This window comes from Exophiala xenobiotica, assembly GCF_000835505.1.
Source record: "Exophiala xenobiotica strain CBS 118157 unplaced genomic scaffold supercont1.5, whole genome shotgun sequence".
Classification (NCBI taxonomy): domain Eukaryota; kingdom Fungi; phylum Ascomycota; class Eurotiomycetes; order Chaetothyriales; family Herpotrichiellaceae; genus Exophiala; species Exophiala xenobiotica.
In genome coordinates, this window is record NW_013562490.1 from 2,478,080 (window position 1) to 2,502,192 (window position 24,113).

General features: G+C 52.7%; 10 protein-coding genes across 10 annotated transcripts; 3 read left to right on the plus strand and 7 right to left on the minus strand.

The window, feature by feature from the left end:
- Positions 1–381: 381 nt before the first annotated feature.
- Positions 382–1,863, plus strand: PV05_08706 (uncharacterized protein; the record flags this gene model as incomplete). The annotated part of the gene is made up of 1 exon (XM_013458240.1): positions 382–1,863. The coding sequence occupies one exon, from the start codon at positions 382–384 to the stop codon at positions 1,861–1,863; it is 1,482 nt and encodes a 493-aa protein (XP_013313694.1).
- A 50-nt stretch (positions 1,864–1,913) lies between these two features.
- Positions 1,914–4,672, minus strand: PV05_08707 (uncharacterized protein; the record flags this gene model as incomplete). The annotated part of the gene is made up of 9 exons (XM_013458241.1): positions 1,914–2,244; positions 2,302–2,486; positions 2,545–2,950; positions 3,006–3,377; positions 3,444–3,726; positions 3,834–4,045; positions 4,135–4,255; positions 4,349–4,396; positions 4,611–4,672. 9 exons carry the CDS (start codon positions 4,670–4,672, stop codon positions 2,140–2,142), a joined length of 1,794 nt encoding a protein of 597 aa, XP_013313695.1. The 3' UTR covers positions 1,914–2,139.
- A 1,514-nt stretch (positions 4,673–6,186) lies between these two features.
- PV05_08708 (uncharacterized protein) lies at positions 6,187–8,149 on the plus strand (the record flags this gene model as incomplete). The annotated part of the gene is made up of 2 exons (XM_013458242.1): positions 6,187–7,115; positions 7,166–8,149. The coding sequence occupies 2 exons, from the start codon at positions 6,187–6,189 to the stop codon at positions 7,974–7,976; spliced, it is 1,740 nt and encodes a 579-aa protein (XP_013313696.1). The 3' UTR covers positions 7,977–8,149.
- On the minus strand, positions 8,028–9,355 carry PV05_08709 (uncharacterized protein). Its single transcript, XM_013458243.1, has 3 exons — positions 8,847–9,355; positions 8,578–8,734; positions 8,028–8,491 (listed from the first exon to the last, which is right to left on the minus strand). The coding sequence occupies exons 1-3, from the start codon at positions 9,263–9,265 to the stop codon at positions 8,303–8,305; spliced, it is 765 nt and encodes a 254-aa protein (XP_013313697.1). The 5' UTR covers positions 9,266–9,355; the 3' UTR covers positions 8,028–8,302.
- Positions 9,356–9,893: 538 nt separating this feature from the next.
- On the minus strand, positions 9,894–11,864 carry PV05_08710 (uncharacterized protein; the record flags this gene model as incomplete). Its single annotated transcript, XM_013458244.1, has 1 exon — positions 9,894–11,864. One exon carries the CDS (start codon positions 11,862–11,864, stop codon positions 9,894–9,896), a length of 1,971 nt encoding a protein of 656 aa, XP_013313698.1.
- Positions 11,865–12,326: 462 nt separating this feature from the next.
- PV05_08711 (uncharacterized protein) lies at positions 12,327–13,700 on the minus strand (the record flags this gene model as incomplete). The annotated part of the gene is made up of 6 exons (XM_013458245.1): positions 12,327–12,512; positions 12,564–13,156; positions 13,206–13,351; positions 13,406–13,437; positions 13,486–13,583; positions 13,631–13,700. The coding sequence occupies 6 exons, from the start codon at positions 13,698–13,700 to the stop codon at positions 12,327–12,329; spliced, it is 1,125 nt and encodes a 374-aa protein (XP_013313699.1).
- A 1,086-nt stretch (positions 13,701–14,786) lies between these two features.
- PV05_08712 (uncharacterized protein) lies at positions 14,787–18,642 on the plus strand. The gene has a single exon (XM_013458246.1). The coding sequence runs from the start codon at positions 15,121–15,123 to the stop codon at positions 18,178–18,180; it is 3,060 nt and encodes a 1,019-aa protein (XP_013313700.1). The 5' UTR covers positions 14,787–15,120; the 3' UTR covers positions 18,181–18,642.
- Positions 18,643–18,721: 79 nt separating this feature from the next.
- Positions 18,722–19,186, minus strand: PV05_08713 (uncharacterized protein; the record flags this gene model as incomplete). The annotated part of the gene is made up of 1 exon (XM_013458247.1): positions 18,722–19,186. One exon carries the CDS (start codon positions 19,184–19,186, stop codon positions 18,722–18,724), a length of 465 nt encoding a protein of 154 aa, XP_013313701.1.
- A 500-nt stretch (positions 19,187–19,686) lies between these two features.
- On the minus strand, positions 19,687–20,214 carry PV05_08714 (uncharacterized protein; the record flags this gene model as incomplete). Its single annotated transcript, XM_013458248.1, has 1 exon — positions 19,687–20,214. The coding sequence occupies one exon, from the start codon at positions 20,212–20,214 to the stop codon at positions 19,687–19,689; it is 528 nt and encodes a 175-aa protein (XP_013313702.1).
- A 476-nt stretch (positions 20,215–20,690) lies between these two features.
- Positions 20,691–23,431, minus strand: PV05_08715 (uncharacterized protein). Its single transcript, XM_013458249.1, has 2 exons — positions 22,070–23,431; positions 20,691–22,020 (listed from the first exon to the last, which is right to left on the minus strand). Exons 1-2 carry the CDS (start codon positions 22,983–22,985, stop codon positions 21,074–21,076), a joined length of 1,863 nt encoding a protein of 620 aa, XP_013313703.1. The 5' UTR covers positions 22,986–23,431; the 3' UTR covers positions 20,691–21,073.
- Between the last annotated feature and the right edge of the window lie 682 nt (positions 23,432–24,113).

Below are 24,113 nucleotides of genomic sequence, written 5' to 3' on the forward strand. Positions count from 1 at the left end.
GAGCAGATCTATGTGGTAACAACGGAGGAAGCATATTTATTCGTTGACTTTTGTACTATGATATTTGCTATCACCGTGTTATGCTTATTAACTCTGTTGCGCAATATAAGATCGGCATCTCTATTTCCTGTTACGTCTGCATTTCCCTACCGAGGTCACCGCGGCCCAGGTAATTAGTAGCAAGCTTGAGAGGCCTGTCAGATCTCATCTACAAGCAGTATGTAACATCCCGATGCGGGGTATCGTAAGTTCTTTGTGATGGTGCGATGCGGAGACTGGAGCTCGTCGCTTGCATGGATAAATACAGGGCGACATCCCAATATGTCGCGGCAGCCCGCCCGACAGTTACAACGCCGATGAATTGAAGGTGGGTGGCACAAGATGTTCTTTGACAAGTTCAGATCACTCCTCGCGGCAGCTGTGTGTACGCTTCTGCCCGTCCTCAGCATTGCCGCGAACACCAGTGATGCGGCCTTGTATGAGGCCGAAGTTGCCTTCCTGGCGGACTTGAAGAGTCGTGTGACAGGAAGTCCCAACCACAACAAGCTGATCGACCACCTCCAGTCTGAGCTCGAATTGCTCGGATTGACAGTCCACACTGACACACTCAACTTCACCTACATGGACCAGCCATTGACTCCACCCATCCTGAAAGTGGGAGGTCAAGAGGTCGAAATCTCATCTTACGCTCCCTATTCCGGCAAGACAAACGACACAGGTGTATCAGGGACCCTAGTCGATCTCATTGGCCCGACCCTAGAGCCGAATTGGACTCAAGCTACTGGCAACATTGCCGTGCTCAATGTCACCAACAGTCCGACGAATTGGAGTTCGGCGCTGGCCCTGTGGCCGGGACAACCACCGTGGTATGTCGAGACAGGCCTCCCAACAGCGACAGCTGATGCCAAGATCGCCAATCTCACGGCGGCGGCCAAGGCCGGGGTAAAGGGTGTAATATACGTCTGGCAGCACATCACGCCGGGAAATGCTCGAGGCCAGTACGTCCCTTTCAAACGACTGTACCAGGGCGTGCCCACGGTTTTCGTCGCTGGTGACGCGGCGAACACGGTCCTTGCAGCAACGAAGGCGAAGAAAAAGGCACTGCTCACGCTCAGCGGTGACCTCGTTCCCAAAACGCCCACCCGGACGATATGGGTCGTTGTCGAGGGCACAAAGTTCAAAAACGAATCCATCATCATCAACACGCACACCGACGGCGTCAACGCGGTCGAGGAGAACGGCCACATCGCCCTGCTGGCCAAAGCAAAGGACCTCGTGGCCAACCCGCCTGAAAGGACGACAGTCTTGGTCTTCGTGACTGGCCACATGCACCAACCGGCATTCAGTACGAAAGGACGAGCCACGACACGTTGGTTGGACGATAATCCGCAGTACTGGAAAGGCGGCGCGGGTCAGATGAAAGCCGTGGTGAGCGTCTGCGTCGAGCACCTCGGCGCAGTGGACTGGGTTGAGGACCTAGGGAGTGGGAAATATTACTCTGCGGGCAATCAGACGGAGGAATTGCTCTACGCCAACACCCCGGAGCTTGTGAATATGACGGAGCAATTCTGGAACGGGGCGTATCCGGGCTTCGTGCGCATCAACGACCCAATTCCAAAGGGCGTACAGTCGGGTGAAGGAGAACCGCTCACCGATGTGCAGATCCCGAACATGGCGCTCATCACGACACCATTGTACCTTCTTGCCGAGTGGCCGGAGGACTTTGACGAGAGACAGTTGGTCGATGTGGACGCCATGAAGAGGCAGATCGATAGTTTCATGCGTATATGGAAAGCCATGGACACGATGCCGGTGAAGTCGTTCGGGACGGTGCCGGTCATGGTAAAGCCGACAACAAAATAAATCTTAGGACATTGTTCTGGTAAGAGCATGATAGAAGTATGATAATTTGACGCAGTTGATGTAGAGGGCACCGATCAACAAGATGTTTGCAAATACAGTATCCACCTGAAGCTCGCGGCAGACTTGCCCGCGTGGCATGGCAACCGTTTCGATTCTGCGAGACCCTCAAGTGCCCAAGATGTGAAATGATCGCGTCGTTCCTTTCGATTTCTCGCCAGCAAAAAGAGCGAGACGAAAAACAGTACGTTCTACCGATTAATTGAGGATTGGCTGCGTCTAACCAAGGAAGTGAGGAGCGTTGAGGAACAAGCCCATGAGGACTCCACCGAGAGTACCGGCGATCGGGATGGTAAGAAGCCAAGCCAGTAGGAGGAGACCGACCTAGAAGGACGTTAGAGCACTGGAAAATCAGATATACAGGGGGGCTTCTTCTCGTACTCGTTGGAAGTTGACGGCTTTCAGCGTGCCGTTGCAGAGTCCGACACCTACAGTTGCGCCGGTGATGCACATGCTCGTAGACACGGGAAGAGAGTACTGTGAGAAGAGAAGCACCGTGATGGCGGCGCCCATCTCCATAGAGCACCCTCTGCTGGGCGAATGGTAGGTAATCTTGTTACCCATGACTGGTGCACGAGTCAGTCCAAAATCTCGCTGCCCAAGCAGTGAATCGTCACGACTGACCTTTCATGATGTTATATCCATATGTGACGAGACCGAGGGATATCGTTGCAGAGAGAACAGCGAGCTGCCAAACGGGCACCGGAGCCTTGGAGGCTGCGGCATCACCGGTGCTCCATGCCGAGTAGATGACAGCCCAAGGGCCAACCGAATTGCCGACATCGTTGGCGCCGTGGGCGAATGACGCAGTACAGGCGGTGAGAACTTGGATGAAAGAGTACGTGTGCTCGGTCTCATTGGGGTATTTTTTGGCAGCGGCATACACCCTTTTCATGCGCTCTCCTTCTGGCGTACCTTCGATACCAGTCTGTGCAGCGTGGATGTCGTAGTTGACACCGTAAAGAAGGCCAACAACGACCATGGCAGGAAGACGTTTCGCAAGCAGCTTCATATTGCGGAATTCATAGATCTGGTATCATCGTTGTCAGCATCTGAGTCGTCCGTTATGATGTCGCTTGGCTCACCTCGCCTGCGCCCATGGGGTTATCATGCAATGTGCGCATAGCCCAGCCCAGAGGTCCTCTCTTGCGGCGGAGTTTGGCATGGAATCGTGCTTGCCCCTGAGCCATGAGCTCCTTGTAGGGAACCTGGTGGGCTTCGGTTATGACAAGGTTCTTCTCGTTGCCCATGGCGACGCCTTCACCTGCATCATATTCGCTGACGGACTTTTGTGAGGCATCGCTGTCGAGCTCAGGGTCTTTCTGAACAACGGCGTAGTTGGGTACCTTTGCCTGTTCGGCGTCCGGGGGAGCTGGGCGGTTCCAGAGTAGAGGTCCATAGATTACCATCCACCAAGTGACGGTGTAATCCTTCTTCATGATTTTCGCGCGGAGCCACTGCAGATTGTCAGTTATCGCTCCTGTTGCGGACCAGATGGCCAAAGGTCGCGCGGAAAAACTCACTGGAACGAAGAAGATTATGGCAAGGAGACAGAGGCCGCCCCCAGTGCCCATGGTGACCGAAGCCACGTACCAACTTGGCTTTTTGTTGAGACCCAAGTTGGGAGAACCCTTGTAGACGATGGAGAGTGTGCAGATAGTACCTGCAATGAGGAAGAAAAACGGCGACGTATACACGGCCCAGGGGACGGGGTTTTTGCGGATATGAACAATGACCTTGATAAGCATGAAGATGCTCGCCGCAAACCCTGCAGAGATAGCTGGAGCCATGCCCAGTCCAGCAAAACTGTGCAGCCGAAAAGTTAGCACGGTAGAATCAAGGTATCCGTCTCAATGAATCGTATATTGATCTGACCAGACGATGCGAAAGACAGAACTGAGAAGAAGACTTACATCGCGCCAAGGCCCTTGCCGCCGTTCCAACCCCATTCTACCTTGGAAGCACCCACGGTCGCCACGCCGACACCGGCGACGGCAGAGATGAGTGAGTAGGTGGAAGAGACGTGGGCTGAATGTCGTGTACACCACATGACCCAAGTTGAGGCTGCGGTAAGTGCACAGGTGAAAGCAAGCATTTGTACACCAGCATTGTCTTGAAAGGCGGTCTGCATATGGTCAGCATGTGTATCAGTGAAGGAGGATCGAAATAAGACAAAGTGTATTAAGGCTTCTTTTCGAGGAGGAGACGACTCACAGTTGGGATGATCTTATTCTTGATGGTGTCGGCTGTGCGAGCGCCCACGGTTATGGCTCCAAGCATCTCGAAGACAAAACCACAGATCATGGCTTGCCGGTACGAGATAGACCTCGACGACCTGCAGGCCGTTAGAGGGCTACCCAAGGACGACGAACGGAACCCCAGTGCTCAGGGCGTATTGGCATCGCCGTTGGAGGAGAGAAGGACTTACACACTCGTGGCCCAAGCATTGGCGACATCATTGGCACCGTTGTTGTATCTGCATTCCAAGACGGTATTAGCACAGTTCGGGACCAACGACCAAATTTAGAGGTGAGTCAAATGTCCAGTTTTTGCCATCTTTTGCGCATGTCTCTATGCCCAATTCGCGTAGGATTCTATCGACTTCTTCCGAATACAGGAGACTGTTGTTGCTCTGGTTGTGGCTCTTTCTGGACACGCTGATCACACGTTGGGCTGGAAGGGGGACTCACGCGTCGAGCAATGCGAAGAAGGTGCCGATAACGAACACGTAGGTGTACTGATCGAGAGCCATCTTATTGGCTTCGGGTGTGTATTGTTCAATGAGATTTGGTGGAAGTCTGGTGGTAAAGAAGAAACCCTACAGGCCCAGCGGAGGTGTCTCTGGCCTTTTATGTGCGAGTCCAGGAAGCCTCTATCCTCCGTCTCGTTGCGGCATTCTGCGAAACTGCGCCCCCGTGCGCTCCAACCCGACTTCCAGCCGTATAGATGAGTGATGTAAAAGTCGGACATCCAGATCCAGAGGGGCCCGCTAAGATCTGTCTGGGCCCTAAAGCAGTGGTAAGTTTTCCGCCAAGTGATAGCGAGAGGAACACCCGCCGATGCCCAGGCGCCTTATGGGCTTGGCCTTTCTTGTCAGACGAAGACGATAGCTTGGTCAGAGCTTAATCCGGCTGAGCTAACGGGGGTCAGACTCGGCAAAAGGCAAAGCTTTCGCTAGGTGCAGGTTAGAATTGCGCCCTGTCAGACGAGTTGTGGTGGAGGATAGGAGAGCGCAACGTCTTGGCTGATGGCGGAACGCACTGATGGCACTTCATTGCGGCCAAGAGTGACCGCCCCTTGGCGACATGATCCGGGGTGCCTATAGGAAGCCTTGAACCACCCACGTGCGAGTTGTTCGAGAAATTTCATGGCAATCGCCTTGAAGGAATCCGATGTTGCACCCACCCACGTGCGAGGCTTACCACGGTACTGTGATACAGTCGAATTTGATTTTTCTCATTCTCGAATCCGCAATGCACTCTTCGGTGGCTGAGTCTTGCACCATCAAGCGCGACAAAAGAAATGATATGACCTACGCGCTTCAGTCTTGGCGAGCGGACGACTAAACAACCCAAGGCTATGGAGGCCGCACATGGGACAGTCTGGAACCGCATGCTCGTTGGCAGAAAGAGTCGGCGCCACCATTCCTGATGATGTTAAGGATGAAAACCAGGGACTGAGCGGCCTCAACCTTTGGTGTGTCAATCGATAGAATAGGGAGCGGTGGGAAGCGGTGGGAAGCGGTGGGAAGCGGTGGGAAGCGGTGGGAGCGTAGGAGGAGTTATTCCAATGTCCACACCACATTTCCGACAGATGAACAATAAGGTATTTTAAGGGTGCCAGGTAAGCACTGGCCTAAGGTATAATGGTAGGCAATTTCCGATTCTGTGGTTGACTCTGTACCATGGTACCTCGGATGCCCCGCTTAGGACTACCCGGGGAGTTCTAGCTCTGGGTGAGACCCCCTGCCCGCGTGCCCGTTAAAAACACGTCCAGAGGTGGGGTTTCCCACTGGGCTCTTCAATCTCAGTTGGTTAGAACCCCTCCCTCGCTCCCTCGAGCACCCGTATTCGAAGATAGCTGAAGATATGCGTACCGTGTGTTGCTTGGTAGGTAGCCACGAATCGGCTGCGGCGCCCACTTCGAATTCGGGATCTTCCCCACAGAGATTTTCATTCCTCAATCGCTCTCCCACCTCTTCGGTTCATCTTTTACAGAGAATCCCAAAGTCTCCATTGAGCATCTTCTTAACATCTCAAAATAACCATGGTTTATCCAGGTGAGACGACATCAGGAGTGGGGACGAGAGTCCTCTTCGTACCGTATCGACCGCCACGTTCGTCCAAACAAGTCCCAGATGACTCGGAGATTTCGTTACAGAAGCATGCTGCCCGCGAGTACCATAGGAAAGCCAAGCTAGAACGCCTCGCCAAGGCATATGCAGGTAGCAGACCTCCACCTGGCCCACAGGAAGCGCTTCGCAAGTCAGCCCGGCAGGGACCTCAAGGGAATGCGCAAAATGACTGCTTCGACAAGGGAAAGCACCAGAGACTGTCAGGCATGAACGCTTTCCGAATTAGGACTGAAGCTTCTTCGAATTCGGTCTGTCCATCACCGCTCGACGTGGGGGTTGGCCAAATGGACCCCTTCAATGTCCTCATGCGTCGAGATGTTCCTCATTATGTGCAGGAAATGCTAGCCCATGCAGTCTCCTACCAATGGCCTGTCTTTTCCTGCTCGATCGCTGCCACGGCAATCAGCGATATCAAGCATACCATTCTTGAGAGCGCGATGCGTTCACCTGCAGCTTTTTACACCATTGTCTACGCCGGCGCCACCCATAACGCCTTCGCCCACACAGGAATGCAAGTAACCCGAGAGAACCAGATCCTTCGTCTGACCTACAAAATGCATGCGATCAAGGCGTTGAATCAGGAAATCTCCCGCCTGCAGTCGGATATTCCAGATGAACTTTTGCTTTGCATGGTCACTCTGGGCGCACATGGGTCGGGAGAAACCCTCCTGCCTCGCCCTTATCGAACGGCTGATTCGTCTCTTCTCACCGCCCAGAATTTTCATTACTACGGACACATGGATTGGGAAACGGCACACTTAAACGCGGTGCGAATCCTGGTTGAGCAGAGAGGAGGGTTCCATACGATAAAACAGGAGTTTCTGTCTAATGTCATCGCCTTGTAGGTTTTCTCACCTTGACAACACAGCCATCCGGACTAATCCATTGCAGGGCCGACGTTATTGATGCCTTCAAAAACCTCCGTGCCCCAGCCTATCCGTTGCGTATCTCCACAGCGCGGATGATGGCAATTTGGCCCTACCCAGACACAAAAGCCCTACGGCCATTATTGCAAGACTTGGCTACCGGTTTCGGGGCACTGCCGGAGTCTATACAAGTCGACCCTCTTATGCAAATCATTCACGCGATCCGTGATGTCTCGATAGGGTATGACCTTTACCTGGAGCAGAGTCCCTCCGCCCCTCGACACATCCATATCGTGTGGGGAAGGAACACTTTGTTGCATGATTTGCTTAGCTTACCGGACAAATCTTTCGATGATCCTCTCCATCCGGACCCTTGCTTGTATGACATGTGTCGGCTAAGTACGTTAAGTTATATGCTGCTCGTCTTATTCCCTTTGCCTGGGGTCTCAGGGCTGCATTATACTCTATCACAACGTATCAAATCTGCGCTGGACAGCTGCTTCATCTTTCGGCTGTGGCAGCAGTATCCTGAGCTGTCACTATGGGGGATGGTACTGGGCGGCATCCTCGCAGAGGAAACAGCTTTGAGACTATGGTTCGTCCAGGCTTCGGCCAGCATTTGCAGAGAACGGACATGGCAGTCGTGGGATAGTGCCAAGAACGTGTGTTCAAAGTTCCTATGGTTCGAGCAAGATTGTGACCAAGCTGGACAAGCTTTCTGGGCAGAAGTATCGGAACATGTGGAGCCTATCGCTGCCACTCAAGACGATAACGAGGGCTGGAGCCGCGGGGACAAAGCGCGGTTCGAAGTGGCTGAACTCTCACCCACCACGTAGATGGGAAAGCCAGGAGCCTGTGCAATGTGATTTCGGACTTGGAATGAGACCCTGGAGCCCTGGCACGATACTTGAGCAGACGCGACTGAAAGGGACACGAATGCCTTGCAGGGCAGAATCTTCGATTGGCCAGGCACCAGGTTGAGGTGCGCCATGCTAAGATCCAAGGCCCTGCCCGTCTCTTCTTCCTGTCACCCATGGTCTGCGTCTTTATAAACGACAGAGTCCGGTCAAGTCCAGTCACTCTTCGTTGCGTCATCCGAAGCATACATATTGGGCTGCCATGCATCGGCAGGCCGAGTATCTTCTCACTGGTCGGTCCGCGCCTACCACGGTACGACCTTGCCGTCATATTGATTTGGACCTTCTTTGTTCTCCCACCCAGGGACAAGAACGTTCTGAAACGTGCCATTGTACTTCTCCGGATTGCTCTGGAAGATGATGTCGAGCACCGCTTTCGTTCCGACATCCACCTCCAGGTCGGCCTGTTGGCTGCCCATATCGGTCTTGAGCCACTGCATGCCACGAACACGTCAGCTACTTATTCCCGAAATTGCCTCTGCGCGCGGTCGAGGGCTACACCGAGTGGGCGAAGACTTACACCAGGGGAAATGCCAAAGATCGTGAACCCTTCCTTGGCATACTCTAGAGCGTACTGAACGGTGAGCATATTCATTGCCGCTTTGGAGATCTTGTACGCAGGGAACGGGGCCCATATATATTTCGGCGCTTGGGTGATGGACCCGAGAGTCGTTGTTCTGTAGATTTCGCTTCGCGTCAGCAGCTCGACTTATCTGGTCTGCCCCGCCTCGCCTCGAATTTGCCAGCTTGGGGGGGGGGGGGTTTCAAAAGCTTGGGATGGCAACGTACATGTTAACCACTTTCTTCAATGTGCCTTTCTTCAACAATGGCAAGAAAGCAGCAATCGTCTCATGCACGGCTTCGACGTTGACTTCCAAGGCGTAGCGCAGGTTGTCCATCTTTGCTATGCCTTCGAAAGTGGGAGGCATGACGCCTGCGTTGTTGATCAGGACATCAAGGCCTTTGTCGCCGAGCTTGGCCTCGACTTCGGCTGCCGCTTTGTCGAGGCTGGCGCGCTCGGTGATGACCATGGGAACGTGCACGACGCGGCCTGACGAGCTGTCGATGAGTTTCTGAAGCGGAGAGGACGGTTCGCGTCTAGAAGCTGCGAAGACCACGGACACTTGACTGGCCGGTGCTTGAACAAGTTGAGTGACGAGTTCGAGGCCGAGGCCGCGGCCGGCGCCTGTGATGAGATATGAGGACATTGCTTAGTGGAAGTTTTTTCAATTCAGAACGTCTTGAAAGATGGAGAGTGTTGTTTGGGTGCCACGGGCAAAGGTCCATTTATACCTTCGCCTCCGGTCCTAATGCGCAGTCAGGCCCAACTTTCCCCAAGTACCTGGAGATGCATCCTACAACCCTCGTCCAGGTTTCCACGAATCGGATATATGTCTAATATCCGTCTGGACGATGTCAATGACAGGGGCCTGAATGCGAAATAAGGGGAGGCCCAAGTAGAATTTCCCGTGTTGCCCGTATAAGCTCGATAGGTATAGATTCTCCGCTTTCGCACTGTTTGGGCCACTGCAACAAACACGTAAGCAAGGCTTTGGACGTTGGTGGCGGCTGAGGATTACTAATGTTGGGAGATTTGTCCGTCAATTTGCGCTCAACGTTTCACTGAATAGAGCAGAGGACACAATACTGAGTAGCAGGAATAATCGGTGGAGACAATTACGGAGTATCATTACGAACTACCAACGCCCGAGGCCAGGGGCTTTTTTGGACCGAAGTCGTCCTGTACGCTGACAAATGCGCATTCCCAACACCACAGTGCACCACATACGAGCTAAAAAAAATCCCATCCAGTATAGAGTACTCAGATCCGAGAAATTATAGCGTGGTGGTAGCTGGTGCACTGACGCTACGGTCCACCTTCACACGTTCAGGATCACGATCACGATCCGCGCCGGGGGCCTGCACCGACGGCGCAGCACCGGCATAAAGCATCAGTCCCGGATTGGCAACAGGCACACGCAGCTCCTGTTTGAAATCCTTCCAGTCTGCCTTGAGGACGTTGCGCAGACTTATGTTGGCGAAATGCGTCATTGCAAGCAAATGTTTCGGGCTGGGTGTCTTCTTGCCGATGAAGATGAGATACAAGCCGGCCTCTTGCTCGCTGTCGGGCTTCCAGCGCGAATTGAACGTCTCTTTGCCGCCCACGGGCAGACGCCCGAAGATATGGCGGTAGACCTTTCTCGTGGACTTGACAATGAGCGAGTTCATGTTCCACATGGCGTCTGGCTCGCTGACGGGTTCGTGGCCCAGGCCGAGATACGTGGAGCCGAGGGCGTTGAGGTACGCCAGCGACGCGAAGATGAGGAGGTCCGATGTCCCCCTGGGGGCGGAAGCTGCTTGGATGAAGGGGTCGATGTGGTATTTCCCAGCCGCCGACGAGCCCATTTTGCGGAGGGCGGCGAAGCCGTTGATCGCGCCTGCGCCCGCGCCGTCTTTGCTCGTCGTGTAGATGAAGGTCATGAGGTGCGGCATGGAGAACATTTCAAAGACCGTGATGAAAGCCTGGTTGTCGCGAGATGTGTTGCGGTCGCCGCGCCAGTCGTCGTAGATCTTGGTCAATTCGGCCTCGAGGCTGAGGTCGCGTCCTCTGGAGGGGATGTAGACGTGCAGCGTCAGACCGCCTTTGGTAGGGTCGAGGAGTTGCTTGCATTGTGTGGCTGTTCGTTTTCCGCCCTTGCCCAGGAGTACTTCGTTCGTCATTGGGTTCAAGACCTTTTCTGTGCCGAAGCGCATGACGGGCCATTTCCGGAGTTTGGCGAGCTCCAGCATGTCCTCGCTAGCGCCGATGATGGAGGTCTTCCAGCGTGATTTCCTGCAGTATCTCTCGAACTCTTCAAGAACTGAGGGCATGGCAGATGCTGGGCAGAGTGGATCACCAGCTAGCACGGCGACCTTGTTGAGGAGTTTGAAGTGAACAGCAGCAGTCCGAGTCCTATTGATCCAGAACGAGTAGCTGGGATCCCGGACACTCATGTGAGAGACCGTGCCATATTCTGCAATGAGCTGGTTGATCGCTTCGAGACGTTTGAAGTCGTCGAGATTGTACAGGTTGCCTTTGAGACTGCTATTGACTGACGGGTCCTTAACTTCAATGTCGGACATGGACCCGGTGCTGACACTGTTCTCGCGATCGCTGAGGTCGACTTCTGATCGGTGGCTGTTTGTTCGTCGATGCGTCGGTCTGCTGGGATGCAGAAAGTCAGACGTACTGGCTCTAGACTTCGAACCGGTTGAAGAGGCTTGTATGTTTGTGTCCTCTAGAGCACGCTTGTTGCATGCTGTCTCCTCTTGGCTTTCAGTACATAGCTTCTGGCCCAAGGACTGGTAGAATGGTAGCTCGGCCGGCTTAGGTGGCGCTTTCTCCTTGCTGTCCTTGGACTTCTTTGCTTTCTTCACCTTTGTGGGAGCGGCTTCCGCGTTTTTCGATACAGTTGTTGTCTCTTCGAGCACCTGTACGGATGTGACCGCTTTCGTATCAACAGTAGTCTCGGTAATGGTCGAAATCATGGCTTCTTTGTGGATTGTGAGACCTTCACTGGAAGGTGACTCGACAGTGACAGTGAGGATCTCTTCCACAGCCGTTATTTCTGGTTCAGGGTTGGCCATTGTGTCAACAAGCATGCTGGCCATTAGGCAAGCAGGTAAGGAACGAAAAGCTTGCAGGTTTTCAAAATCGCGGAGACTGATCCGGGATTGAAAGAGACGAGCAAAAACGGGCGCTTGGATTGAAATAAGGCTGGTGAGTCTCTGCTTCAATATAGGCGCGGCCGTCTTGTCACAATCCATAGTCGTTCGAATATTTCGCAGCCAGAATAATGCAGAATCTCATGGCCAAATAACTACTGCATTGTGGCTGATGTTTAATCCAGACTTTCCGCAAGCCTGGGACTGTTCGAGCTATTCAGTCGTGGTTAAGCACGGACTTCCCATAAATAGGTATGAAGAGGTCTGTGCGGTCTGCATGCGACTGCCTGGTATAGACATCTCTCTTGGCGATATTGAAGGAACAGGTCCGTGCAAGCAGAACTTGGAGATTGTGGGCCCAACTTCAATGGTAATTGGACTTTTGCATCTTCATCGAATGGTTCGTAGTTTGCAGTTCAGCAGGTCGTGAAAAAGCCACAGGTCGAGTTCATCTCAATCCGGTCAAGAACTTAACGTTTCACTGGTTCCAGATTTTGGGAGATATGCAGGGTATGGTGATCCGGATCCATCGGGCCTCGACGCCCTAGGAAAGGCTTCATTCAACTAGATAGTCTTCTGGACTTTGTGATCGGTAGACGATTCGTTCTGCACCTTCAGATTACTGCCCAACCACTCGATCACGTTCCTGTGCGTTTCCGTCTCTCGATGGTCACCAAAGACGGGCCAGGTAAGTGGAGCCTCGTGAGGCTCGTGGTTTGCCACCTTGTATGTAACATTTGGATTGTGAACCTGGTTGCAGAGTAAGCAATGCCATCGCCGAGGTTGAAGGGGAAAACTGACCTGTAGATCTTTGACCCAATAATCGATTCCGTCAATTAAGACCTCATTCGATCCTGCAGTCACTAGCACGCCTAGTACAGGTAGGTCTTTCCAATCTTCGGGCGATGCTAGAGCAGGTTCGTTGTAGGGTGATGGTGACTGTTTGTTGAGATACATGTCGCTCCAACGCTTTTCCGTCTCTGCTTTCAGGTAGTCCTTGTTGCGGTTTCTTTCGAAACTGTGCAACGACACATCAAAGCTTACCCATGGCGAGATTAAGACGAGTCCTCTGAGCTTCTGCGAGACTGATATCTTTGGTAAGGTAGGAGCAAGATTGGAGGGCCGAGCCGCATGTAGCAATGCAGCAGCAGCAAGATTGCCTCCAGCCGAGTCACCTGCAATCATGACTCGACTTGCGGAACAACTCAGATCTTCCAGTACGTAGCGTATTGCGTTCACCGCTTCCTGGAACTGTCGGGGAAAGAAAGCTTGCGGCATAACTGGGTAAGCCACGAACAGGACGCTCAAAGAGACCCCTCGAGTGGCCAATTTGGCGATTACCGTGCTCCAAAAGGATAGATGGCCGTCATTGCCACCGAATGCAAATCCTCCACCTACTTTCGAGTCAGATTCGCTCAAGCGAGGGTGAGAGAGGGGGAGCACCATGAAAGTAGACCATCACATAGTCTGCTGTCGGATCACCAAGCCATAAGCCCTTGGTATACTGGGAGATGATGGCGACATTCATTACAATTCGATGTTTAGAGCACCACTTTTTGTAGGCATCCATGAAGGTGGGATCAATCCATCTGAGATTGTAAGTTAGCATAGTGATAGCCTGAGCCATGGGACATGCAACATACTGCGCTTGTGTCAAGCTCATCCTTTGAGAAAACTGAGGGGGTCAGCCTTGAAGCAGAGCCGGAGCCATTACTGAAGATACCCTCCTAACCAGTGCATGGACGACATGGTGATAGTAGGTGTCGGCTCCTGATGAAGGTCGAAGGGGCCATTCTAAAGCTGCGTACGAAGCAGCCCAACCTGTAATTGTTAGCCAGTCGCTAAGATCACGACTTGTTGAAGCTCACCTATTGATAGAAAAGCTGGTACAAGGTCAAGTTTCTCAAGCCATGAGAGTTTCGGGTAATCTGCTGACATGACGAGGTCTCAAGGAAAAAGGGGGACAAAACAAATCCTAGTATCGGAAGAGAACCGCCAGGAAAGGTCAGTTCGCCAAGATCTCTGGCTTTGTGCAGACAGCCAACTTGAACCTGAGAAGCAGAGGAAGACGTTATGATCATAGTGACCCCCATCGTTGTTGATAGCAACTGGCAGGCGTAGGTAGTCTGTTCCCCGAAAGCACGGACCATAATGACCATCTCGCCATCCAGCCCTTCGGCTGCAAATTTAGCAAAGTCCACTAGCAGCTCATGAATTGAGCGAGATATTACACGGACCCGCTCAAGTTTCACCAGATGGCCAGTGCGTATCGCATGGCTGTGTCGACGGTCCTGCGATCAGACCTGATGGAACTCACCGACGTGCAAAGGTAGACCGGACACTCTGCCACCTTAAGCTGCACTTCAATGTAGAATATTTGGGGCTTGGGGCTTCCAGATGGAATGAAGGGCACATATCAAGATATGCAAACCACGATCGAGCCGAGAGCACTCGCATGAAACAAATGAGATTTTCCTCGATGCTGATATAACCTTGATCGAGTGTATATGTGTAATAGAAGAGGTCATCGCCAGACACGTCCGCCAGCATCGTCTCATAACTTCTGATTAGGATAGGCACGTAGGAGAGAAATATCGAAGAGTTAGAAAGCGAGGCTGTAGTACGGAGGAGTATTTCGCTGCAGGGCAAAGCGCCAAGCCGCAGCTTAAGCTACTTCAAAGTAGGTATAGCTCCTATATCACGTGATCATTCTCCCATTTTCTGCGCGCTCGCACTACTTTTGAAAAAACAGGTTCGACATCAGAGTGAATTTTTGTGAAAGCAGGTACAAACAAGCCCCGACCGCAGCTCTCATTCATTTGATGATAGAATCACCAAAGTCCTGACTGACAGCAATATTGTTTGCTGTTTCTGCTTCACTGTATCAAGGACAGTGTGCAGTCTTGGCAAAAAGTCGTCGACCAGCCGCCGCTGCTGCCCCGCCTCCACCTCTTCACAGGCCAGTCACGTGGCGGGTGCAAAAACACCAGATTCTCGACCACTTTTTCGAGTTCACTTTCATCCATCACCAACAACAATCTCTCCCTTCTCCTCCAATCAATTGTCCTCATCCTTGCCACTTCTGACCATCTCGAATACCTGGTACCATAGCTCTGCGCAGCGAGCAGATACAATGTCCAAAAACAAATGAATCGCCGTCCTCAACACACCCAGCCACCTTTCGATCTTGGTCGAGCCTGAGTCATACAACGCCGACTCACAGCCTCACTCCTAACTCATTACTCATTACCACTCCTGGTCACGTGCCAGAACATGCAATACCATCTCAGCAAACACTCCGAGATCAATCTATAACCTCTAGTCACCATTCTCACCATCCTCGAAACCGATCTTCAACATGCCGGCGCTCAAGCCACCTCCACCCAAACCTCGTGCTGGACAGCACCGAAGAGCAATTCCTCGCGGGAGAATTGAGGGTCTAGGCAGTCCAGCGCCAGGGTCATTCCGGGCAACAACACCGTCCTTCCGACGTTCATCTACCCCAAGCATACAACGACCTACCGGAGCCAAAATTCTGAAATGTACTAATCCCAGCTGTCCCAATCCCCATGTTGTTGAAAGTGAGCAAGGACTTATTTGCGACACCTGTGGTGCTGTCGCCCTAGAGGAGTCTGGTCTTGTCAGCGAACAGGGCTTTGGCGAAACAGATTCGGGTGCTATCACAGCTTTGGGAGTACGCGTCCAGGAGGGCCAAACCCATCAACGAACCTATGCCACTGGAGGTGCGCTAGGAAATGCTGGGCGTGAACCTACTGTCAATCGAGAGCGATCGGAAGCACATGCCAGAACGATCATGCAGTCATACCAGACCCTCCTCGGTGTTCGACAAGCCGAAGTGGATGCAGGCCTGCAGCTGTTCAAGCTGGCCTGGGGTGTCTCCTTCGTTCAAGGCAGAACGATTGACAGTGTCGCTGTCGTCTGTCTCTATCTTGCATGTCGGCGAAAACATGAACAGATCCAGAATGAGCGACGTCCCATGTACAGCCTGATGCTGATCGACTTTGCCGAAAAGCTCAACGTTGATGTGTTTGCTCTGGGCAAGATGTACACTGATCTCGTGCGCAAACTCTTCCTCCAGGCTGATGGGAGCGTCCAAGGAGAAGTCAGTTCTGATCTACTGGCAATGGGCCCAGAAGTGCTTGTGAGCAGATTTGTCGACGAGCTTGAGTTCGACAAAGCACATCGAGACAAGATCAAAATGGATGCCATCAGGATCGTCCAGAGGATGAAGCGCGATTGGATGTCAACTGGAAGACGTCCTTCTGGAGTTTGTGGTGCTGCCGTCATTCTCGCAGCTAGAATGAACAACTACCGTCGTACCACCAGAGAAGTTGTCTTGACAGCCAAAGTCACCGAGATTACCATCAACAAGCGCCTTGAGGAATTCCAGGACACTGCCAGCAGCAAGCTTTCAGTCTCACAATTCAGAAACAACTCAGTCCTCGATGCAATGGTCGCCTCAGACCCACCTTCCTACCAAAAAGCCCTCAACCCAAAACCGGTCAAGAGGAAACGAGGTCGACCGAGGAAACATCCTCTACCGGAAACTGCCGCCGAGATTGAGGGCTCGGCCACCCCAGAGCCCCAAGGGACGCAAGACCCAAATAACCCGGAACATCCAGCTAAGCGTATTCGGGTCGATGCAGATGGCTACAAGATCCCTGACATACCTCAAAGACAGATCCCGATTGACCCTGCTTTGACTGCCGCTGATAACGGTACTACCTCGGCCGATACCTTGCCTGAGGAGGGGAACGCAGATTCTCCCAGTGGCGCTCGCAGACAGCGAGCTTTACCTTGGAAAGCACCTCCTCCATCAGAAGCCGAAATTGCCATTGAGAATGAGATTGAACAAGACATACAAGCGACACTGCGTGAAAATCCTGAACTCAATCCAAACCACAGTCTGGATGAAGACTCACAGGCAAGGCCATCCAATGACGGAGCCCCTGCACAGCCAACTAGCGACAGCATCAACCCGCTCGGACCCAGTATCAAAGACAAGACGCCGGGACCGGCCGTGAACACGAATGTTGGCAATACGGGCTATGTCTCGCTCTCCCCGACCCTGAAAGCCGACGAATTTGACTCGGATGAGGACGTGTCTATGTGTCTGCTGAGTCATGAAGAGTCCCAGATTAAGGAGACGATTTGGGTGAGTATGAACGCCGACTGGTTGCGACAAAACAACGCCAAGCGCATCAAGCAAGACCTCAAGGAAGCGGACATGCGTGCACGTGGTCTTGATCCTGCGAAAGAAGCATTGAGAGAGAAAATGGCCAAGGGGAAAAGAAAGGATGGAACCAAGAAGCCCGGACGGAGAGGTGATGTGAGCTATTTGAACAAAGGAGGCGAAGGAGGCGATGCTGGCCGTGGCGAGCGCGAAAGAAGTGCCGCCGAATCCGTGCGTGAGATGTTCAAGACTCGAGGCGTGTACTCAAGACGGGTGAATTACGATGTTCTCGACTCCATCTATGGAATTGCTGGGGGAGATACCAGTGGTGATTCGCGAAGTGAGAGCGTGGTTAGTGACCTGCCTCAGGACGCCCGAGAGGGAAGTGTTGCAAGCACAGTTGCTTCCCTCGGGCCGGAGGCGATCTTCCGCGGAAACGGCGGGCGAGGGTCGGGAAGAGAACGGAGCCGAGCTTCTGTTGCGGCGGAGCGGAGAGAGAGGAAGCGAAAAGAGCAGCGCGAAAGTCAAGCTCGAGATCAGCGAGAAGGAAGTGTCGCGTCAGCGGAGGGGAGTAGGAGTACGAGTCCTAGCGGCACACCCGCAGGAGATCGAGATGAACGTGAAGCTACAGCAGAGCCGCAACCCAAAGCTAGCGGAACGAGTGCGGACCCTGAAACCGCTGAGCCTGAGCCGGAGCCGGAGCAACAACCGACGCCCCCAGCGACGCAGAGTCAAGGACCTCCGCCAATCCGTACCAGCGATGGGATACCGAAAGTGGCATCTTCGTCACGCTCTCCACAGCAGTCGACGCCTCCCGCCACGCAAAGCCAAGGCCCACCAACTGTTCGCGCTTCAGGTGGCATACCGACAGTTGCGTCCTCAGCGCAACCACGATCGCGACAGCAGCAACCTTCGACCGGCGTCCCGACAATAAACTCCTCTTTGGAAACAGCAACCATGCGAGACTCGTCAGATCAGATGGCCTTACCCGAAGAAGAAGCTGTCGATCCTGTATCTGGTACTGCGGGACAATCCAAAGCGCCCCTTGCCGCAGCATCCTCTCCAGATCAGGGAAGTGAAGCAGATACAGGAGATGATGACGACGACGCCGAAGACAAAAGCATGCAAGACCCAGATGAAGACGACTACGTCCGTGACGATGTGGATGAGGACATCGACGCCGCCTTCGATGGGCGGTATGGTGACGAAGATGATGATTATTGAACACGACTGCTCGCTACTACCTCAGAGGCTTTCTAAGGAAGACGCCGACCGCAGCGCACAGCTAATGGTAAAGCTAAGGCAAGATGGGAATGCGAACGCGAACAAGAGTCTCATTCATGTGTCCAATTGTGCAAGGGACCGCATAGGTGCGTTGTCAGGTTTCGACCACAGCACGAAGTTAGGCGCAATGGGTAAATGAGCTTGCCGAGACTGCTGGCAGTCCTCAAGGCAGCGGATCGTTGAGATGTGGTCTTGCTTGCGAATGGGAAGCGTCTGCCATTTGCAGACGACAGAATACTCGGACATTCGCGGGAGGGTAAGGCGACAAGATGCGCTTGATTGGAGGCACTCCTGCCGTTTTGCAGCGTGGCCAATGCTCAATGTGGTCGGGCAAAGGGAGCCAAATCACGGTCCACAGAACAATTAAATATTAGAACGAATGGCATGAGACTACTATGTAGACACTACCTTGATACACGCGCGCTTGGAAGGACGAGAAATGTCCTTGACCTCCCATCACCAGTAGATATATGTCGGAGCTCTAGTCGTGCGACCTCTTGATGTTGATGTCCACCTCCCACGCACACCTGGATTCGCCTTTGAATGGAAACCCTTCGCACAAATGTTTTGCCCCCTTTCCCATTCCTGCCAGATCTCTCTTTTTGTTTCGGTCGTTGGTTTCGTCCGCTCGCTTCTGTTCAGGCTGCTGCTGGCATAGATCTCCAAGACGCTTAATCCAGACCGTGCGTGAAGGCTGGCCATTGTCCCTTTCTCCTTTCGTTTCCTTTTTCAGTGCGTCGAAGTAGAGTTCGGATGGCCAGCGATGACGACGGTGGGACACATATGACCGCGTCGGTTTCGCTCCGCTCTCTCTCCGCTTGTTCTCCGGGGAGAGATCGAGGTTCCCTTCTGGCGGTCGTCGGGTCAAAATCATATGCTCGATGGACGTCGACTCTTGACGGTGAAACGTCTGCAGGGGAAAGTCTGCAGGAAGAGAATCGGCCATTGCATACGGCCGTACTTCTCTTCACCCCCCCCGGGGGTCGCGCCATCATTTTGCAATAGTTTTGGTCCGAATATCATGGCCCTTTCTGCTCGTGCCCTGCCTGGCCCGTGTTTGCCCCCCGGGAAAGGGATTACTCAGCCTTATAAAATGGGCTTCTGGCAAGAGGGCGCGATGAGGCAGGGGGGCAGGCTGAAAGTGCTCTCCTTGCTTGTAGTCGCACTGGCACTCGCACTCGCACTACAGCCATAGTCACAGTCACATTGTGGACCGGGTCTTGTGGCTCGAATAATCCGTCTCCTTTCGCGTGTCCCTTTCACAATCGGCGTCTTGCGGCAGTTATCATATGCAGTATATGTCGTTTCGTGTCGCATCCTCCACTACGCTCGCTGCTTGTTGTTGCTGTTGTTGTTCTTGCTCCCTAGAACCTCCGCAACGCCGGCTCTGGGGTGACATTCAGGCACCACACTCTCTTAACCACGCCCTGTTCTTCTTTATTGTTTTCACGGATTCTCCTCCTGTTCCTGTTCTTGTTCCTCTGGTATACTCGTCCTGCTCAAATTCTTCTCATGGCCCCTTTCTTGTCTCGTGCCCGCCCTCGTCGGCGTCGACGGCGCAGCACCACCTCCACTCGCACCGGTCGTCGCCGTGACCAACTCGGCGAAACTCATCCTCCTCCCCGCCCTCTGTCTCAGACTCGGCGCTCTCGGCCTATTCTCACCTCTGGCCCGCCCGCCGAAAACGGGAATCTCATGCCACACCATTCGCCCGAGGTACAGGAGCGCATCGTAGAGGAATGCAAGGATCCAGGGAAGGATATTTATCACTGCCAATAACAACTTTGACGCAAGGACGAGGGTTAGCCCATCGGCATCGCAAAGGACAAGACAGGACAGGCAGCGAAAGAGAAACAGTCCCGAAGTGCAAAAGGGGAATGAGGCCAGCAGAAGTAAAACAGGAAGAGACGTACAAAGCCGCGAATGATCCATGTCTCGTACGCGGTCAAATGAGTCGGGAGGAGTGAGTACCATGCCATGTTTCCGGCCGCTAGCCTCGTCGACTAGTAGACTTGGTATTTCCCGCCCCCCTCTTCTTGATGGATTCGCTTTGGTTTCCTATGTCGTGTCGTGGAATGGGAGAGGTAATGGCAGGGAGCAAGAAGATGGTACGTAGACGATTTCGACTCGTGTGGTGCGACAGACAAGGAAGGATCATGGAGTACAGCGACACAGGCCAGAAGCGGTCACTGAACGAGCATATTGAGAATAGAGGCAAGATGAGTATTTAATCGCTGCTCTGGAGGGATGCACAGCGAATGGGTAAAGGTGTAAAGAGACACGCAGGCGAGAGCGCATGCCAAACATGCCGCAGCATCTCAGCCTCGTAGCCTCATCTGACATCATACCCGCATAATGCCCGCAAAATCGCAATCAGAAAAACATGAGCACACATAAAGATAGAACGGCACGGGCGGGTGCTATATTTGATGGCAATCAATGGGATCGCATATTCGTCGAAATACTTTATCATTGATCGTAGCAATTGCTGCTGGTATCTAAAGACGCTGTGAATCCCATTGAAAATAACACTTTGGCCCCCTTGTCGTCAAGACCGCATAACAAATGATTGAATGAAAACCCTTTTCCCCGATGCCATGTATCTCATGAGCAACCCATCTCTTGGGCATTTTCATAAGCTCGTGCTCCGTTCGACCTTTTCTCTTCCTGCGATAACGAGAAGCAAACACGAATGACGGAAAGGAACAGCTCGTCTCAGGATAGATAAACGCCATATGTTTGATCCACGTTCATACATGGCTCGCCTGAAATTAGGTCTGCCCATAGAAAAAGTCGACATGTTTGAGACAAGATCATGTCCATCATAATCTCATCAAATCATTATCCTGCGCCTTTTGCCAGCAGAAGGAGTTGTTGCCTCGGGAGTTTGGGGTTGACTTGGATCCCACATTCGTTGCACTGGTGTCACTCCCTTGTAATGGGAAGAAGTGTACGGAGATGCATGGTTCTTCCGTTTGCGCCGATTCGCTCCAGGTGTGGCAAAAGGTGAGCTGAAGAGCTCAACATCGCGGAATGACGGCGTATTGTTGAGAGCAGCGAATGCCGGATCCGCGTTGCGCCGGAAAGCCGTGATGTTATTGTTGTTGAATGAGGCAAAGGAGTTGTCCGTATTGCCAAAGCCAGAGAGCTCACGAGTTGGAGGCATGAAGATAGGTGATGTCGGGGCGTCACTATCGTCCGTCTCATCGTCGAACTTGATGACGTCGTGCAGATTGATAACATCTTCTCCCATGTCTTCATCCGGTTGGAAGTTCTCCTCCAGGTCATCCGGATCAATCGCATAAGCTCCAAACACAAAGCTGCTGGAAGGATAGAACGCTTCTAGAGGGCCGATGGCCTGGCCTGGGTTGGATGGGTCATTGATAGCAGAGTTGAGGCTGGCCAACATGATGTCAGCACCTGGAGCGCCAAAGACTCCGGCACCTGAATCAAGATCACCAACGTCGCTATCGTCAATGAGTTCAGCGAAGCCTACATCCGGACTAGATGTCTGAGACGCTCCATAACGACGAGCAAACTCTTCTCCAAGCAAGTGTGGGTTGGTCATGAGGATGATCTTGCCTGAGGGATCGAGAATGCCCGACGTCTTGTTGCCATCGTCGATGAAGATACCACGAGGCGGACCTCGACGTTGAGGCGCCTTTTTCGCGGATTTTTTGGATGGTGTAGCGGCAGGTGGAGATCGTTCATTTTCTGGTTCAGCAGCATGGGGTATGTTTGAATGCGCCTCCTCTGGTAAGCAATCATCGGTGAGGTCGGCTGCACCATGTTAGTCATTGTACACATACATCAATCGAACGGGACATACAGTCATCCAGGTCGTCGACCAGGCCCAAAGAGCGTTGAACAGCCATGTGAATTGAAGAGCTGGGCTCGGGTAGTGCTGATGGAAGCAATGCACGAGTAATGGTCGGAGACTCTGACATGCGCAAGAAAAGAGACGGGTCACTGTCTACAGCGAAATGCACATGCCGCTCAACACCTGCATCGATGCCACCTTCACTTTGAGACGATGGATAGCGTTGGATGCTATTAGCATCACTGTCATCACCAAATCCATAAGCGGACAAGCCGTCGATCTGGTTGAGGAGGAGGTCCGCATCACTGTTGGCCTCCTCAGACAACATTGCGAGCAGTTCTTGTTCCGCAATGCGCCCTTCATCCAGCCCGTCGTCAGAGTCGCTAATCTCATCGACTGCCTGATAGGCATCGATTTCTTCGTCCGAGTCAGCGAAGATCTGATTTTCAAAGCGTTTGCGATTTTCCTCAGGTGACAGGGTTGGGTCATCATCTTCATCGTAGTAATTTTCGTAGTCTCCGAACATGCTGTCCACACTAGGGGCCACGGAAACGTCGTCTCTGTCAAAATAGGGGAATTTGCGCCCCGTCCCGTTCAAGATACGAGAACGAGACGGGGCGGAGACAGCCGGCAGGTCATCTTCTTCATCAGCATCCTCCTCTTCGCTTTCTTCATCTGAGGCTTCGTCCCCCGTCTCGGTACCAAGATCCGTCAACGAGGACTCGGAGGATGTGCTCACAGTTCTTTTGCGTTTTGGAGCAGTCTTATTCGTCGCACCATACTTGCGAGTGTTCTTGTTCTTGTTCGTGTTCGTGTTGGGTGGGCGGGGGGTGTCGACCGGACGTTGTTTGAGGTTGGGAAATTTTGGTACAGATCCAAGCATAGACTGGCGGCCACGATTGTTGCGGGTGTAAAGGCGAGACATGACGATAGAGGAGCAAATATTGACTTGGAAATATTGCTAGGTATTGGGGCGGAGGAGTAAAAAGGGAAGGGGAAGGCGGGAGGAGGAAGGTCGAGGGTGAGCGGATAGCCGTCCCGAAGGTGAGAAGTCGTCCAAAACACCTCCAGTCGCAGAGGACTCGTCGGTGCTTTCTTAGATGTAGTGCAAGGCAATTTCGAGAGCAGTAAGTGATGACGAGCTCCTACGCGGTAGAGCTCTCGAAAGAGTATCGATATCGTAAACGAGGATTTGCTTGGGCTGCCTGGTGAGAAGAGGAAGAGAGACCCTTTGAAGGGGCCTCTCAAGCCGTCTAGAACGCAGCGGAGGCCATGGCAAAATATGATCCTCGTACGATATGTTTGTGATATTGATATTGGTGCACTTGATCTGGAGATATGGACAGGCTGGACGGTGGTTGTTGTAGTTTGTAGAGGGGGAAAAAGAGAAGAGGGAGGGACAGGAAAAAAGAGGCAGATGTATTGAACTAGTAGTCTGAACTCCCCACTTGGGCTTTTGCGACGGGACCCTTTCACACCGCTATTTTTGAATGTCAATCAGCCCATGATTTTGCCCGGGAGGCGACTATAATTGGCTCCATATCTACAAGGAGGCTGTATGTTCTACATTCCGTGTCATACGATTGACTCTTGAGGTTCCTTAGGTAGGTATTTCGTGCCCTTCGTGGTCAATTCCGTTCTTGCTGACACCCAAAAATTTTGTAGAAAAAAAAGTTTCCTAGATCGAGAGCGGAACTACATCACGTGCTATCCGGCCATTCCGCCAATCAGAGTACACAAAAAACCAAAATGAGTCAAGGCGCCTCGGAAGACGAGTCTCGGTGACCAGAGGTAATGACGGTGACCAGTTGTGCCAGTTCAACCCCTCGCCTCGTCAGAGAGAAACTTATTAGCCACGGCTACTAACTAGACTCCGCTGGATGATCATTGACAGCTGGCTTGCTGGGCAACGTACGAACACTGGGCACTCAAAATCAATTCATTCGTTATTCATGTCATCAACTGGGCGTAGAAACACCTCTGACTCACAATGTTGCCTCTGCTCTGCTTGCGGAATGAGTGTACTAGTAGTTGTCTCGGTGGCCCAGAAGGC

Coding starts and splice junctions, on each gene's coding strand:
- PV05_08712 (XM_013458246.1), top strand. CDS start 15,121: ATGCCGGCGCTCAAGCCACCTCCACCCAAACCTCGTGCTGGACAGCAC.
- PV05_08715 (XM_013458249.1), bottom strand. CDS start 22,985: ATGTCTCGCCTTTACACCCGCAACAATCGTGGCCGCCAGTCTATGCTT. Junction 22,021..22,069: donor GGTCGACGACCTGGATGACT/GTATGTCCCGTT, acceptor AACATGGTGCAG/CCGACCTCACCGATGATTGC.
- PV05_08709 (XM_013458243.1), bottom strand. CDS start 9,265: ATGTCCTCATATCTCATCACAGGCGCCGGCCGCGGCCTCGGCCTCGAA. Junction 8,735..8,846: donor TTGAAGAAAGTGGTTAACAT/GTACGTTGCCAT, acceptor CGAAATCTACAG/AACAACGACTCTCGGGTCCA. Junction 8,492..8,577: donor TCTTTGGCATTTCCCCTGGT/GTAAGTCTTCGC, acceptor CGTGGCATGCAG/TGGCTCAAGACCGATATGGG.